This window comes from Gadus chalcogrammus, chromosome 1 (assembly GCF_026213295.1).
Source record: "Gadus chalcogrammus isolate NIFS_2021 chromosome 1, NIFS_Gcha_1.0, whole genome shotgun sequence".
NCBI lineage: Eukaryota > Metazoa > Chordata > Actinopteri > Gadiformes > Gadidae > Gadus > Gadus chalcogrammus.
In genome coordinates, this window is record NC_079412.1 from 18158276 (window position 1) to 18176233 (window position 17958).

The 17958-nt window shown below is 45.5% G+C and overlaps 1 protein-coding gene across 2 annotated transcripts in view; it reads right to left on the bottom strand.

Moving 5' to 3' along the window:
• The window catches only part of LOC130385271 (acid-sensing ion channel 1-like), a 33412-nt gene that overhangs the window by 2429 nt on the left and 13025 nt on the right, over positions 1–17958 (bottom strand). For both annotated transcript variants that reach the window (XM_056593716.1, XM_056593708.1), the window contains exons 3-5: positions 1545–1695; positions 1050–1177; positions 368–518 (exon numbers count right to left, since the gene is read on the bottom strand). In XM_056593716.1, coding sequence (XP_056449691.1) covers positions 368–518; positions 1050–1177; positions 1545–1695 — 430 coding nt within the window. The remainder of the gene's footprint in view (positions 1–367; positions 519–1049; positions 1178–1544; positions 1696–17958) is intronic.

Genomic DNA, 17958 nt, shown 5'->3' on the forward strand with positions numbered 1-17958 from the left:
GCAGCAGAAAAGGAAGAGATACAAGATCTAATACAATACGATACAAACTGGTGCTTAAGTTATACTAAGGAGTCAAAAATAAATGGGTAAAGTCAGGACCAAATACAGTAAGGACAAATAGAACAAACAGGGCAAACAGGACAAACAGGACAACTGTATCAATTATAAATTGGCCCAGTATAATGACAGTTTGATTCTTCTATCATAATAATTATCTATCTATAATATATATACCGGTACATGAATTATCTTTTTTTTTTACACATACAAAGACATTTTTAAGTCTCACAAATACAAACAATTCGACGAACTCATATCTGAATCAGAATAACATCATTGGATGGAGCAGAGCTGACAGCGTTCTTACCGGGCATGTGCACCATGCGGCAGTTACAGTTGTCCACCAGGTAGCGCGTCTCGCAGTCGATGCGGCATGCTGTGATGCTGTAGCTCTCAAAGAAGTCTGAGTCCATGGGGGTCACCTTGCAGTCCCCCCAGGGTGGGGGCAGGTAGATCAACTGGAGGGAGACAGCCACAACAAACACACAATGCGCGCACGCACACACACACACACACACACACACACACACACACACAGACAGACGGACGGACAGACAGACAGACAGACAGACAGATAGACACACACACACTCACACACACACACACACACACACACACACACACACACACACACACACACACACACACACACACACACACACACACACACACACACACACACACACACACACACACGTAAACAAACACACAGACACACACGACACAGAAAAGCAGTACTCGTTAATAGCAAAGCAGAAAAAAAATTCACTGCATAAAATATAAACAAAACAGAAAAACGGATTGTTCTACATCACCAAAGAACGTTATGTAGTTATTTAAAAGTTATGTGCTTCTCTCTAAATCACTTTTGATGAAAGCAGCTGCTGCATGACTACAATGTTCAGCAGTAGATGTAAATAACATGATTTAGCAGTGCTATAATTCAAAGCCTAGGGACATTAATCTGCTTGTTGACTCTACGGCTGTACCCTCTGTTCCTGGCAGGAGACAAACGTCTGGAACCCGGGGGCCACGCCGAAGCCCAGCTGGTCGATGAACGCCGGCTCCTCCTGGCTGTGGATCTGAACTTTGACCCCTGCTTCGAATGAGGTCTCCTCTGCGGGAGAAATGACATTTACGCACGCACACACACACACACACACACACACACAAACGCACACACAATCATGCACGCACACACACACGCACACACTCATGCACGCACACATACACACATACAAGTGCACACACAAACACAGAAGCACGCACACACACATACACACACACACACACACACACACACACACACACACACACACACACACACACACACACACACACACACACACACACACACACACACTCATGCGCACACAAACACACAAACAGGCACACACAACTTAGAAAACAGAGGGCGAGCAATGAAGGGTGACGGTTCGCCACACTAGTATGGTCGGCCATGGGAGGGAAACATTCACACTGACCCGTGTCTCCCCAGACAGGCAGGTACTCGTCCTGTTGGATGTCCAACATGAGCTCCAGGCCGTTGCCCATCCCTCCCTTGGTGGTGATGAGTGGAGAGCGGCCGTCGACTCCTGCATTGAACGTGTAACACTTCCCATAGCGAGTGAACACCTAAAGACACAGAAAGTCACGCTTAAGGGCTGTTTGTCGAACCTGCGATAGCTCATATTATCCACTAGGGGTCAGCCAAGTTTAATGCTTTTATAGTGTTTGAGATCGAAAGTATGTGAGAGATGAGTGAGAGAGTGAGAGAGAAACGGTGAGAGGGAGAGAGAGAAAGGCAAAGTGTGTGTGTGTGTGTGTGTGTGTGTGTGTGTGTGTGTGTGTGTGTGTGTGTGTGTGTGTGTGTGTGTGTGTGTGTGTGTGTGTGTGTGTGTGTGTGTGTGTGTGTGTGTGTGTGTGTGTGTGTGTGTGTGTGTTAGAGAGGCAAGAGAAAGGAAGTATAATCTGACAAGGAAGAACGCATAAAAAACCTGAAGAAGTAAAACTAGAGAAGAGGTGGGCCATTACTCCTGGGTGTGGGTACACCAGAGTCAGGCTGAGGGGACGGCCCCGGCTGGACTAGTGATCCAACATTCCCTCGCATCTTCTCTTCACACTCCTCGAAGACCTGACGTTACCATGGAGATCAAGCAGTCTCGCCGAGGAAGAAGAAAGAGAATGCCTTCACGTTTAAGGGCATGACACAGCTGATATGATGTAAGATTCAAACAGCCAGGGAGAAAGCATGGCTTTGAGGCACATCTCTGGCCACACATGACGTAATCAAGCGTAGAATAATGTGTTTTTATTTGCGTGAATTTTTTTGCTTCAGAGATGCTTTACCACGTTGTTTCTCCATCCTGTGGAACAACGCATTCAACATTGTGCAGGTCCCGGTTCCTCCGGGTGTGTGTGGATGAATGGGGCCGAGTGGAGTGCACAAGACTGAGAGGGAGGCGTGGAGGGGAACAGCCCCCCGACGCCCGAGGCAAACCATCTCTCAGCATTACAGCGGGGCATGACGTCCCGGTGATTAGACAGAATAAACCAACTAAATAATTGTTGGTGAGAGCTTGGGTCCTGCCACGGGCGCTTATGGGTCTCTCTGCAGTCCATTACAGGCAGGCGGGGAGGCACTGCAGACTGAGGGGGACAGACATTCATCTGAGTTTGGCTCTACAGCAGTCCTCTGTCAAAGCAGCGAGAGAGTAGTAAAATACAAAACAATGGACAGGCTTCTTAAGGCAAGGGAAGTGGCTGCCCTGTGAAATATACATGAGACAATGCATGAATGTGAAACGCACATGGCTGCTGCCCACATACATCTGACGATTAACATATGGGACGTGAAGGGGTGTGAGTCCGCCCTGGTTTCTTTGATTGTTGAACACGTGTCAGGAACACGTGAGAGAATGGCGTACAGAAAGGCAGGGGGATGATGTCCTGTAGGCCGCCTGCAGGAGAACGGTCTGTCCTGCTCGTGTTGAATCACTGAGGCTGTAGCGTGCATGTGGAGGTTCTTATCTTTCTCGTTCTATTATTATAATTTCTAATTATTAGTAGGCCTACTTAATGCATGCAATGACAATCTATTTTTATATTTTGTATTTTAATATATATGTATATATATATATTTATAAAATGAAATACATCCGATACATTAGATGGGCCTATAAGGAGAGATTGTGACTGAATTAGGTACTAATTTTAGTACAGTGCTTGTAATGCAGAATCACGTTTTATGATTATTTTAAAAGTGCCCACTAGCGATGTTACAATTTTATTATAATTTGGACATTTTAATGAATGTCTCTCTGATCCTTTTATATTGTTAATCACAAAAATGTGCGTTGTAAAATGCAAAGAGCTTCTTCAATAAGGACAGACTCTGTGCCAATGGCCATCAGAAACATTATCCGGCTGGATCCGGTTCACTCACATACATCAGCCGGCTGTAACCCTTTATTAGGGAGAGACGTCCTTCAAGTCCTCTACCACACTCTAAGCATTAAGCACACTTCTCAAGACAAAGATTTAGGTTTACAAAGCCAATAATGTTTGAAGTGTTACAATCAATATAGATGTCACACAGAACTTCCCTGGCTTTAAAGAAACACTCAACGGCATTCAAATTTGTCATTATTAGGCACAGCCAAACTTTACATCCGAGACGGACTCGGAAACAGCACTTAAATCATAATTCCCAATGCTCTGCCATGCCTTGAGTTTTCGCAATCTATGAGCTGTTAAATTGCATCTCAGCAGGTTGGGTTCAATCCATTAGTGCTCTTGTTGTTTTATTGGAACACTAAAGCCCACTTTAAAGTCACCCATTCGAAACAGCACACGACAACACACAAGCCCTTTGCTTGGAGGGAGCTCTGGTAAGCCCTACTAAACAGCTATCACTGGGAAAAAAACATTTAATAACATGCGGGAACCAACAACCACCAGCTTGTGTGACCCCAACAGATTCTGACCTTAATAATACAACCTTTCTGGTATAGGGTCTACTTCCTTCTTACTTTGGCAGTTATTTTAAAGGTTGTGGATCTATGTTTTTTCTGGACTGGAAATGTCATGGACTAATGTCATGAATTCGAAAATCGTTTTAATGTCCTGAAATGTCTAAAGAATAAAACCCAACCACTAGCAGCTCAGTCAAACCAGGGGGTCTCATCCTTTGGATTATAATAATAATAATTATTCTTCATTTCAAATAATTGTGAACGTAAGCTGCCGAAAAACGGTCATTAAAATTTACAAAGAGCAAGTTTTTTGGAATAAGATTTCCCCTCCTGATTGCTTAGTTAAACATGCCGTCTCCTTTGGCTCCTGACTTGCAAAAGGTCTGAACAGAGTTCCAACTAAGCCATTAAGGGTTGGTATGGGGCCATGTGTGCAGGAGATGGATTAGTCGGTGGATTATTGCTGATGGGTGATTGGGAAGTCATTTAAGCAACACAACGGAAAAAAAGTAATTTATAAATGGGCCCATCCCACCGATAACCGTCCCACCACGACCCTCGAACTAAATGGATATTTGTGTTGCATTGATTATATAAAAGCCAGCGTGGGACCGACGGGACGAATAGTCAATCCAAAGTCATGTTTGTAAAGCTTTGTTGGAGTCAGTGGACCACGGCACTGGCATCCGTTAGTGTACTTGTGCATCCATGCAGATGCATCATGTGTGAGTGTATGTGTGTATGTGTATGTGTGTGTGTGTGTTTGTCTATGTGTTTATGTGTGTGTATGTGTTCCTGTATGTGTGTGTGTGTGTGTGTGTGTGTGCGTTTGTGGTGGGTGCATGCGTGCGTGCATGAGTATGTGCACATGTGTGTGCGTGTGTCCTAAAGGAAGTGTTCTCGGCTGTCAGAGGGATATGCAGCGCAGTAAGCTGAGTTGAACTCCAGCCATCCTCGGAGAGAATGAATAAATAAAAGGCTGTCATAAAGTAACTCGGTGTCCCCATAATTAGAGGGGAATAGGAAGAATGCACCATACAGCATGATGCGTGGACACAATAACAAATACTAGTGCCCAGACGTCTCTTTCTCCGTGCAAAAGCAAACGGCTCTGAAAGCTGATTATTAAATGTGGAAAAATCCATTCAATGCCCTTCATCACTGTACCTTCAATTGTGTCGTGCACTTCTGCCAAATGAATTGATTTGTCTTTGCTGGCAGGTTGCAGGCATTGCGAGCACCAATGTACAATATTAAATGGGTCTTGATAACAACATAAATGTTAATAGAGGGGGAAGTAGCAAGGGCCCGGGCTTGAATTCATTTCATTCCACATTATCAAACTCCCAGCAAATTAGCTTTTCTGCCCCTACCTTTAGCTCCACGTTATTTACTATTGAGAGGCACAGCTGAATTCATTATATTTGGCATTTAATCTCCCCCCTAGCTTCCCCCGCAGACACAATAAAACGTTTCCATCCGACTCTTCCGTTTCTATGTGGCCTGAATCGCTCCCCTCGTGTTCCTGCTCCGACTCACTCCCTGAACTATGATGTTCTATTCCCAGTGGTCTCTCTAGCTCTTCCCCTCGCTGCACTCCCGCCCTGCCGCCGTTTGATGAATATTTCACAGGCCAGCAGAGAGCGTCCTCCAAGCCTCTCATCTCCCTCCCAGACACCGCTCCTGCTCCCAGCACCTATCACCTACGGCTGCGCCAAAGCGACCGTTTAGGGACGCACGCGAAGTGAAAGCGAAAATAGAAGAAAAGCGTGTTGCCTTCGAAAATTGCAGAGTAAAAGATAGTAAATGTGCCCTTACTGCCTGTGCTGGAGTTTACAAAGTGGTGCACGGTGGCAGGGGGAAGCGATGGGCGAGCACGAGCTGTCACGGCCACGCTACCCACGCAGCAGTCACCAGCTAGTTATTGTTAAGAAGGTTCACCTGGAGGAGTTCTGAATCCATTACCCACACCTGTGTTCTGCCGTATGGGATCGTCAGTTTTTACCTAGCGTTGTAGCTTAATGTTTTTTCATCAGTGTGTTCGTGTGTAATAATTCTACTCTTAATCCATCAAGCCTCACTGATATTTATTTAACAATGCATTATATTGAACACTTTGTATTTATTACTTTGTATTTATTGCTTTATATTTCATAATCATAGTGTGTGTGTGTGTGTGTGTGTGTGTGTGTGTGTGTGTGTGTGTGTGTGTGTGTGTGTGTGTGTGTGTGTGTGTGTGTGTGTGTGTGTGTGTGTGTGTGAGTGTGATTATGTGTGCCTGAATTCGCAACATAACAGATAGTGTTTTCATTTGTGTGGTGCACATTTTGAACAGCTTAATAATGAAAACATTTTTCCAATGAAAACAAAAAGATTAACCATCATTTTCCAGCAGCATGAATGGTTGCAAGAGATACAAAACCACAGGGCTGTCTCCGAGCCCTCCTTTAAGGTAGCTATCGGTCAATATATATTTGCCTCCATTTCATTTCATTTTCACATGCCAGACAAAATGTCGCAATACAAGAAGAATAAATCCATGCAGTCTTCTCTGCCGAACATGAAAAGGCAGGGAGGGGAATATGTGACAGTTATATTTAAAGGTCTCTTGATTGCTAAATAATGTACGTGGTGGTGGGGAGAGTTCTGATCTCAGAGTTTTTATATTGGCAGATCACTCAGCTAGAACCGCTCAATCTTCTATGAAGTCTCCCTCACTCATATGGCACACCATAATTCCCCGTAAAGTGGGCAAAATAGATCGAAGGGAGAGGTGCTAGATAGACTCTTTGTATAGTCTCGGGCGTTTCTCACCAGACTGCATTGTCTTCTTTCTGAACAGCGGTGAGAAATAATTGTTGATATTGATTGTGGCAGACAGTGTATTCGACCCAACAGTGGCTAGTGACACACTGATATGTAATGTTTTTATTCCGTTGTTCACTACTTACTAAACAGTGTACAAAAAGGAAAATTTAAGAAGATGTAAGATGGTGTTTTATTGATCAATGTTATGTATAAAGGAGATGTTTTTATTCAAAATGGCTTACGAACACCAGTTGCGGTATCAATATTTCTAGAATACCTAGAGGAAAATATGTTAATTTGAATACCAGGATACAATTATGTTAATTTGAATACCTAGATACAATTATGTTAATAGGATTACACCTATGTAAATATGTAACGATATAACAATATTTAAAAAAATGAAGTAGCAACATATATAAACAAGAAAAAGATCTTTCCACAATTCTTCCACCAAACTATTTTCCTACTCTCATGCGTCTCCCCATCTGCCAGGGCGTGGGACTGGTCAGGAGGTCTGTGAGGCAGCTGCAGTGCAGCAGGCCATAACAGTATATCTAGCCCAGCCCAGCTATAACTTTGCTCCCGGCCTTGCTCTCTCTTTTTTAGCACAATCTGGAGAAAGAGCCACGGCAGGGCGAGTCAGCAGGCCGACTCCAGGGCCAGAGCAGCAGGTCCCGGGGCAGCGGACGGCCATGGGAGAGGAGAGGGTTTTACCACGGAAGATTTAATACATGAATTTTGTTTGGATCGGCTCCACTGAGACATGGACTCAAATTAGTTTTTGTGCCCTAAAGAGCTTTCCTTGTTGTTGTTTTTGGCCGGTCTTTTACGAGCACAAAAGCAGAAATTTCATTATGCCGTGGAGACATAAGAGAGAAAGCAAGTGATTATTTTGCAAATATGTCCTAAGTCTATTGGTCTTAACGCTATTTATTGAGGCCCGGTAATAGCTGTAGCTCCACTCATGATGTGTCTCTAGTGTCCATAAAACTGATGCTATAAGTCCCTGCTGTGTACGCAGCAAAGCAGTGCAAAAAGTGTACTTGAAATGAATGTTGTTTTTGCTCTGAAACACTAAGTACGATGGGCCAGTAGTAGCACACTATATAAAGTATAGGAAGAGAAAAATGCGCACACATACATGTGATAGAATAGACCACATGTATATAGTGACTGGGGGACAGGCCAAGGCCAAGATGCACACAATGGTGACTCCCGGATAGAGGCATACACAGATGCACAAACACGCTGCTATGTGTGTGTGTGTGTGTGTGTGTTTGTATATACACACACACACACACACACACACACACACACACACACACAGAACTTGTTCAACACGGTAAGAGCTCTATGATTCACCCCCGTGGCTGTAATAATCTCTCTCTCTCTCTCTCTCTCTCTCTCTCTCTCTCTCTCTCTCTCTCTCTCTCTCTCTCTCTCTCTCTCTCTCTCTCTCTCTGTGTGTGTGTGTGTGTGTGTGTGTGTGTGTGTGTGTGTGTGTGTGTGTGTGTGTGTGTGTGTGTGTGTGTGTGTGTGTGTGTGTGTGTGTGTGTGTGTGTGTGTGTGTGTGCGTGTAATATTTCCGAGCGTTCACAGGGTGAATTTGCCCCAGCCTTGTGGCCGGACAGCAGGACAATCACAGCCTGGAGGCCAAGAGCTTTGTTCATGGACCTATTTCATCGCCAGGACAACCACACACACAAACACACACACAAATAGAACATGAGGAGAAAGCCATAGCCCTCATTAAAATAAAAAGCAATCAGACACAAAGAGACGCTGATTGTCGGCCGGGCAACTTTCCACAACATGTTTTTATCGCACCGTCGGAAAAACACCCATCTCTGTGAGACATCGTTCTTCATTTTTCTCTCTTCTTATTTTTCCTCTCCAAAAGTGCTCGATGTGAGGTGGGAAGTGGTTCTGGTAATGAGTGCATTCATTACCCACTGCTTTCAGTCCCATTTGGAGCAGAATATGTGTGTGTGTGTGTGTGTGTGTGTGTGTGTGTGTGTGTGTGTGTGTGTGTGTGTGTGTGTGTGTGTAGGGTGAAGGGGGGGGGGCTCATTCCACCCCCAGAGTGAGTCTGGACACTGTGACAAATTTCCCCCCTTTATTGGGCAAAATACGCTGAGGCTTTAGATTTCCCAGGCTGTCACATACTGTTCCCGGGCACCTGGAGATTCATTTGGCTTCCCAGATAGTACATGTAAGCAGACCCCGACCCCCCCCCGCCATCTCCCCACACACACACACACAGTCACACAGGCATGTAGGCAAACACACGCACGCAAGCAATCACACACACACAGGCACACACACACACGCCCACCCACACACGCCCTCACACACGCCCAAACACACACATGCACACACACACACACACATGTACACACGCACACATGCAAGCGAAGACACACAGCAAACACACACACACACACATGTACACACGCACACATGCAAGCGAAGACACACAGCAAACACACACACACACACACACACACAAACACACACACAGACAGACATACACACACACACACACACACACACACACACACACACACACACACACACACACACACACACACACACACACACACACACACACACACACACACACACACACACACACACACACACACACACACAGGGTTTGTATGGTGGCGCTCCTTGCTTCGACTGCCTGCAGAATCTCGGAGCAGTCCAGGGTAAGAAGGATTAGACCGGATGGAGTGATAACCATAACCGGTCAAATATACTTTATTTTTTGCTAAAAGAAGGAAAAAGGAAAATGTTGTTTATCTCGAATGACTGGACCAGGTTGTGCAGGAATGTGTAAGAATCCCTCAGAGCTTGAATAAATGCATGATTTACTACAGCGGGCTAATTCGTTGTATTTTCTGAGTTCTCGTTTAAATAAATAATAAGGTCATTTTGGAGAAGGACCCTAATTGGGTTATAAAAAGATCTACGTAAAGACTAGAGCCTGTTATAAGGTCGCTTTTTGGCTCAAACTTAGCATGGACAAGCCTGTTGATAAACATAGAAAAGCAAGCTTATTTAAATGCTAATTCTAAGATGGTGAGACTAAAAGCAAATTATTTTTCCTTTGAAAAGTTGACTAGAATTATATAATTATTTTACATACCCTTTTATAACATCAAGAAAATAGTTTATTTTTATACCCTTGCCCTTTTGTGGTTGCATGTGAATATGTGGGTGTGTCTTTGTTTGTGTTTGTGTGTGGGTATGTGTGTGTGTGTGTGCATGTGTGTGTGTGCGTGTTTGTGTGTGCGTATGTGTGTGTGCGTGTGTGTGTGTGTGTGCGTATGTGTGTGTGTGCGTATGTGTGTGTGTGTGTGTGTGTGTGTGTGTGTATCTGTGTGCATGCATATACCTAAGTGCACATGCATGCATGTGTGCACGTGTTCCAGTGTGTTCGCGTGTTTAGCTATACTGTTGACATGAGGAATCACAGCCAGAGAAATTAACACCGGGGGTCGGCCCTCCAGTCCCCCTTCGTCGGAGCAGTCATATCAGTGCGGCTTAATCAGCCTCAAAGTGCAGCCAAATAATTGTGACAAGTGGCTCAAAGCAGGGTTAGTCGTCCTTTGAAAGTCGCTCTAATAAACCGAGGAGAGGCACTGAGTGTGAATATGTAATGCTTGGTTAGCGAGGTGAACCGTAACATCAACAAGGTCTGGCGACAATTCAATCGACCAGGTCCTACAATATTAAGTTATTTGGGCAGAAGAGTATTTTATCATACAGAGTCAGACATTTCTTTCAACCAGTGGTGCACAATAGAGAGGATAAATGATGAACACCAGGGCTCATCACTCAATGGATGGGTAATTGATTTCCCAGTCAAAAGTAGGTGCCTTGTATCAACTGTTTCTCAATTAGGCTTGCTAGAATTTCAACCCATGGAAGAAAGTCTAAGTCAACCTTATTTCAACGTTCAAAGCAATATTTATTTGGCTCTATTTCCCCCCCCCCCTCAAAAAAACAATCCCAACAGATTTGAGCAAGTGTACCGCGCTGTAAATGTCATGCGTCAGAGTAGACCCAGAGAGCCCTTTTCACAAGCCAGGGGTTGCCATGACGACCTTCTGAAGAACCTGAAGATGGATGAGCTGACCATCATCAGCCGCCTTTAGAGAAAGGGTACCACTGCTGTCTGGAGGCCAGGTCCTAATCAGGACAGCACTATAACCTGGACAGCAGGTCCGCTGTTTGTGCTGCGGTCTGTCTAGTGTGACCGTGTCGGCTGAGAGGAGACACGAGAAGAATCAAACCAAGGGGAACAAAACACAAGAAAATAATACAAAATAATCCGTCAATGTTCCTTTATATGAACCCTTTGTTTATTCAAATGAGAAGGAGAGCCTTCGACGGCAAAGTAATCCAAATAATCACATGGATTAGAACCCAAAGATTTGCATTTGATATCCGAGCTACTTAAAATGTAACGCCATCACACGAGTCTCCCTCTCAGAGCAGCGGCGATGGAGAGTCGGGCCAGAGACAGCTTTTAGCCATCAACACGTGGGGTTCCACTGCTAAATGGTCACGCCACAGAGTGTTATCTGTCATCATTCATTCCAATCGCATGAACATAATTGGCAGGCTTGTAGTGCAATAATGACCTAAAACACAGTCCAGATCCACCACATTCACATTCTCTGGTCGTCACAGTGCAGCAACCATTCCCTTGTCTGCTTCGGAGCCCTTCTCCCCTTAGCTCTACGCTCAGACTCAGTGCTCCTCCGTCAGGGCCTCTCTCACACGTTCACCCTCTGCTCTAGTCTCTCCGCCAACCCATTCTACCCATTTCTTCGTCTTTTTCATTAAAGGGACACTGTGTAGCGTTTTAAGTAAGGTATTAGTTAAAATCAATGTCTTCATTCATAAATATGTCCTAATTGGTGTAAAATTACCTTTGCCAATAATCTGATTTATCCTCCTGAGCGAAGAATTTCTTATCTGTAGCCTATTTACATTTAACAGAAACTCCTAAGGAGGCTTCTGGATTACTATAACAGCTGAGAGGGACATAAAGCTACGGCTAAAAGTGTTTTTCGCTCAGAGCCAGCGTGACTGGAAACATAGAAGGAGCTCAGCGAGACACGCTTGTCACTGCCCGGCAAATTTGAACGCCTGCACAGCCCTTTCGTTCATAAAGCAAGACCATACTTATGCCATACCACAGGAGAAGGAATCCTTGTTGACAAAAAGCGAAAAAGGGAATTCAAAAGGCAACGTGACCGGCAAAATCCAAAAACGGGTCATGTTGTCATAGCTTCTTGGCAGATACCACCTACTGTAGTTGCAACCAGGTTCAAACACACATTTGAAATAGCAAGGTGCTGGAGAGCGCTATTCGTTTGAATGCAAAATACAATTTTACCAAAAGTTGGGAGATAATGTCCCTTTAAAGCCATTTTCCCTATCTGCACCCGTTCCTAACCCACCAAACCAAAAACTAAAAGTTGGGAGATACAGTAATGTCCCTTTAAAGCCATTTTCCCTAACCCACCAAACCAAAAACTGAGAGTTAGTACATTGGCTATTATCTACAAATCACACTCAATTACGCCACAAACAATTGCTGTCACTCAAAGAATTGATCTGTGCTTGTTGCTATCAGAGTGCAATCATGACAACAATGGCTCTGATGGGAGTGCAGAGAGGGGATGGCCACGGCTGCTAATCACCCCTCGCTAACAAAGACACAAACACGCATTCCAACGCGGCGGCGGCGGCGGCGGCGGCGGCGGTGGCGGCGGCGGCGGCGGAGGCGGACCTGATTGCAGAGCGACACTGGGAGGGCGGGAGTCACAGAGCAATCACAGGCTGCAATGCTAACCATCCATAGGGAAGGAGGGAGTGATTCCGCCCTGGCCTTTTGTGCAATTATTATCATCAATATACTTCTATTTATTTTTTTATAAATGTACCTTATCATGGCTAGTGTATTGTTTAAGAGCAATTCAACTTCACTTCTCATAGCATTCATTGGGAGCAGGGCCATTTCAGTTTTCCAATTAATAGGGATTAGGAATTAGCATTTTCCTCTAATTGAGCTATAGATTTGGAGGGTTTAAACTTTAGGCAGACATATTCATTCTAATAACAAACTAATCAACTGCATAAGTTTATGTCTGTCAGCAAGACTCTGTGCTGGTGTGGTGTGAAGAGACTTATGTGTGTATGTGTGTGTATATGTGTGTGTGTGTGTGTGAGTGTGTGTGTGTGTGTGTGTGTGTGTGTGTGTGTGTGTGTGTGTGTGTGTGTGTGTGTGTGTGTGTGTGTGTGTGTGTGTGTGTGTGTGTGTGTGTGTGTGTGTGTGTTGGAGGTTCCTCAACAGTTGAGAGGCAGGATGCACTGTTAGTTAGGACGGTGCTTCAGAGCTGCTCGCCGTAATAAGGACCTGTGGGTCGTCTGGAGGAGTCAGGACGGTTCCGGTGTTGCAATCGACCCCATAGTGGTTTCCGGAACAGCACGTCAACCTCCTCTTAACAAGCATGAGAGTGTGATTGGGGAGCAGGCAGGCCAATTGAAGGTGTCTGTGGGTGTCTGGGTGTCTGTGTGTGTGTCTATGTGTGTCTGTGGGTGTTGGTCTTTGTCTGTGTGTGTGTTTGGGGGAGGGAGGGGGTTGTAATCCCAAAAGCGGACACCCTTGTATGGCTTGTGAGCAGCAGCAATGGTGTAGCAAGAAGCAGAAGAGACGGTAGGAGAGAATAATATGCTACCTTAAACAGGTGTGTCCCTGTCAGCCGAAGGGCACCGAGAGAGAGAGAGAGAGAGAGAGAGAGAGAGAGAGAGAGAGAGAGAGAGAGAGAGAGAGAGAGAGAGAGAGAGAGAGGGAGTGAGAGAGAGAGGGCGGGAGAGGGAGTGTGAGAGAGAGAGAGGGAGTGAGAGAGAGGTAGACAGGGTTAGAGAGGGAAAAGGAGAGAGACAGAGAGTGAGAGAGACAGAGAAAGAGAGCGATTGAGAGAGAAATAGAGGGAGAGACATACAGGGTGAGAGAGGCAGAGACAAACAGAGGGAGAGACATACGGGGTGAGAGAGAGGCAGAGAGGGAGAGAGAGAGAGAGAGAAAGAGAGAAAACAGACAGGGAGTGAGCAAATAAATGGTAGAAAAAGAGAGAGAACGAATAGAAGTCCATCCTGACAGGCCCTCAACTTCAGCAAGACAGCGATAGGAGAACAACAACCAAAGAAGAAGAAATAAAATCAATTACGGAAAAACAAAACAAAACATTCAGGGAGAACAAAAGCTAATTTTGTTGTTGTTATTGCTTCAAACGTAACTGCGGCAGACAACTATTTGTCCCATGTCACGCTGACTGATGTCCTCCGCAGCGAGGAGTGTCTGCATCAGTCAAGCGTCGTTAATACCTGTTTAACCTTTCCTTTTCGTTGCGGACTATGACGGATTATCGTAATTTCCCCGCATCACGTAGGGATCCAGAGCCGTGTCGGAGTGGGATTCCCGGCCGTATGGGCTGTAAACACATTAGCCTGGGAATGAATCTAATCAGAGAGAGAGAGAGAGAGAGAGGGAGCGGCAGATAGATCCCTTCAGTCACTTATCCTGTTACCGTTTCATCTGTGGGACGGACGGCGGGTGTCTGCATCCCGAGTGGGATGAATGGTGTGGTGGTCGTGTCTCGTTTGTCTCCCTTCAGAAGGTACTGTGGCGCGATGACATGTCTGAACCTGCCGGCATGTGTGAGGTGAGTTATGTGGTGTGACCGTTTAAACGCGGTTCTGACGGAAAATGCACGTGCACACACGCACACACACACAAACCAAAAAACAAAGACACACAAACATACAAACACACATTGAAGTGAGTTGGGATCAAAATGTGACCTACAGTTTTCTATTTGAAGCAAAGCATCATGGGAGATGAACTGGAGTAGCACACAGGTAGGCCTATATTGCAGGCAATTTGGCCGAGTTTCAGTCCTAACACAAAAATGCTCTTTAACAGATTTCGCTCTTTCATTGTCCACAAGCGTACTTCTATCTTAACTGTTCTGATATCCTGCTGCCTTCTGATACGTTAAGGATAACAGATCAACGAGCTCACCGCTTCAGACTGAATATCAGCAGGGTTATATCCTCTTTTTTTCAAGTGTGCTTGCTAAGGACATTCAGAACACAAATAACTGTTTCAAAGAGATGTCAAAGTGCAAAGTTTGCACATAACATAGCGTCCACTGGAGAAGTATCCTCCTCTGAGAGCTGTGTTCTCCACTCCAGCAGCTGAACGGGCGGTGGAGCGGGGTGCGGAGAGCAGCACCCTGCGGGGGCACTCGGCCAAGGACGTTCTCACAGGAACACACACGGTGGCTGTGGCGTGGATTTAACTGGTGGCCACAAACTCCTCGGCTTTCACCAAGTCCCAGTCTTTGCCGTTTTCTCTGGTATTTTCATGACTTTTTTTTATTTTTTGCTTTCATACGTTCATTTGGTTCTTGATTCCTTCTTATTGATTCTTTTATTTTTTTCTCTTTTTTTCCTCAGTTTCTCTTTTGCTTAATGCCATATATTTTAGTGGCGCTGTGCTTGTTCGAGATTGTGACGTCCTCTCCCATGGTAAAACCATCAATTGTTTTTCAAGAGTAAGCGAATCACGCAAAGGTTATAACATCTCCTTTATGTTTCCAAAGCCATTATAACACGTTTTTGCTCTAAGAGATCGTTCCCGTACCAACTCCCACAATAAATCCTTTGTGGAGTTCTCCTCTCCATGAACAGAAGTAGGAGTACAACGCTACTGAGGCAGAGCGAGGTATGCTTGTGTGTGCGGTTGTGTAAACATTCATATCTTTCGATGATCATATCAACAGGACGGGCTGATATCTTCCATCCAGTTCAAAGGGAGAATTATCGAAAGAGCACATGAGTGATTCAACGGCGGCACGATAACTGATAAGCTGCTAGACACTGAGCGAAATGTCAGTCTGAGGCTGCTCTAATGGCATCCGGAGCGTGCATGCTGAGCATACATTACCTGTCTCCTTCCAAGAGGAGTGCTGTTGATCTGTGGAATTCCACACCACGCTGCAAGGGCAGTTAATGTGTGCTGGAGTGTGTATGTGCGTGCATGTGCGTATGTATGTGTGCGTCTTTGTGTGTTTGTGTGGGCGGGTGTGTGTCCCGTTCATTCATGGTCTCTCCTCTGTTTTTCTGCTCAATTAGACTGAACACTCTCTTATGATTTGAACCCCAGAACTCTTAAAGGTCCACTCCACAGCCGTTCATCTCTTTGTGCTCGCAGTCAAAGAGGCGTGTGCGTCATTGCCTGATTGGTAGATAGAGAAAGAGAGAAAGAGATAAAGTGTAAGAAAGAGAGAGTAAGAAAGAGAGAGAGAGAGAGAAAAATAGAGTAAGAAAGAGAGGGAGAGAGAGAGAGAGAGAGAGAGAGAGAGAGAGAGAGAGAGAGAGAGAGAGAGAGAGAGAGAGAGAGAGAGAGAGAGTGAGAGAGAGAGAGAGAGAGAGAGAGAGAGAGAGAGAGGAGAGAGAGAGAGAGAGAGAGAGAGGAGAGAGAGAGAGAGAGAGAGAGAGAGAGAGAGAGGAGAGAGAGAGAGAGAGAGAAAAGAGAGAGAGAGAGAGAGAGAGAGAGAGAGAGAGAGAGAGAGAGAGAGAGAGAGAGAGAGAGAGAGAGAGAGAGAGAGAGAGAGAGAGAGAGAGAGAGAGAGAGAGAGAGAGAGAGAGCAATAGAGTAAGAAAGAGAGAGAGAGTTCATTTCTATGCTGGATGTCTGCATCGTCTGACACCTCCAGCCTGGCTGGCCCGCCGCCTGCCTCCTTGCTGCTCACGTTGCTCAGACTCCCATCTGTTCCCTCGCCCCTCTTGTTGCCCTGCGTCCGTGCGTCCTTGACCCCCTCCTGCACACACTCCTGGAAGGAGGTAGTCAGTGCAGGTCAGCCGAGTCCTCAATGGCTATGAGAATAAATACGTCTAAATATTTAATAGTTGTGAAGGAATATGTTCTCAAAGTTTATTTTAGAAAGTGTTTGCATCCCCCCACCCATATTTATCTCTCTCTGTCTCTATCTGTCTGTGTATCTCTCTCTCTCTCTCTCTCTCTCTCTCTCTCTCTCTCTCTCTCTCTCTCTCTCTCGCTCTCTCTCTCTCTCTCTCTCTCTCTCTCTCTCTCTCTCTCTCTCTCTCTCTCTCTCTCTCTCTCTCTCTCTCTCTCTCCTTCCCATCTGTCACTCTGGTGTATACTGCCCTGTTTGTAACGTGGGTGACTTTGTGTGCCCATTTAAAGGTTTAGGCCATGCTTGTCTGCTCTCGTTTAGTTCTGTCTGGATTGCACGTGTCTTAGCAACTCCAGTGCTTTGCATGAGACTGGACAACATTAGCATATCTGTGTGCGTACCTCTACATTACCTAAAGCATACAGAACAGCATGAACATTTGCACATTTGTACGCGTGCATGTATGTGTGTATATGTGTGTGTGTATGTGTGTGTGTGTGTGTGTGTGTGTGTGTGTGTGTGTGTGTGTGTGTGTGTGTGTGTGTGTGTTCGTGTGTGTGTGTGTGTGTGTGTGTGTGTGTGTGTGTGGATGTGTGTGTGCGTGTGTGTGTGTTTGTGTATGAGTGTGTGTGTGTGTGTGTGTGTGTGTGTGTGTGTGTGTGTGTGTGTGTGTGTGTGTGTGTGTGTGTGTGTGTGTGTGTGTGTGTGTGTGTGTGTGGATGTGTGTGTGCGTGTGTGTGTGTGTGTTTGTGTATGAGTGTGTGTGTTTGTGTGAGCATGTTTGTACGGGTAGGTGTGGCGGGACTGCATAATTGTTTAACTAATGCAATTAAGTTTTTCCTATCTTTCTATCACACAAACACAAACACACACACACACACACACACACACACACACACACACACACACACACACACACACACACACACACACACACACACACACACACACACACACACACACACACACACACACACACACACACACACACACACACACACACACACTGCAGAGACCTCATCACCCCCCTGGTGGCGGCTCTAGGAACCTCTGGTCCGGTCTGCGGACGTCGCCACACGAGAACCGAGGGAGCTGAGCGCAGCGGTCGA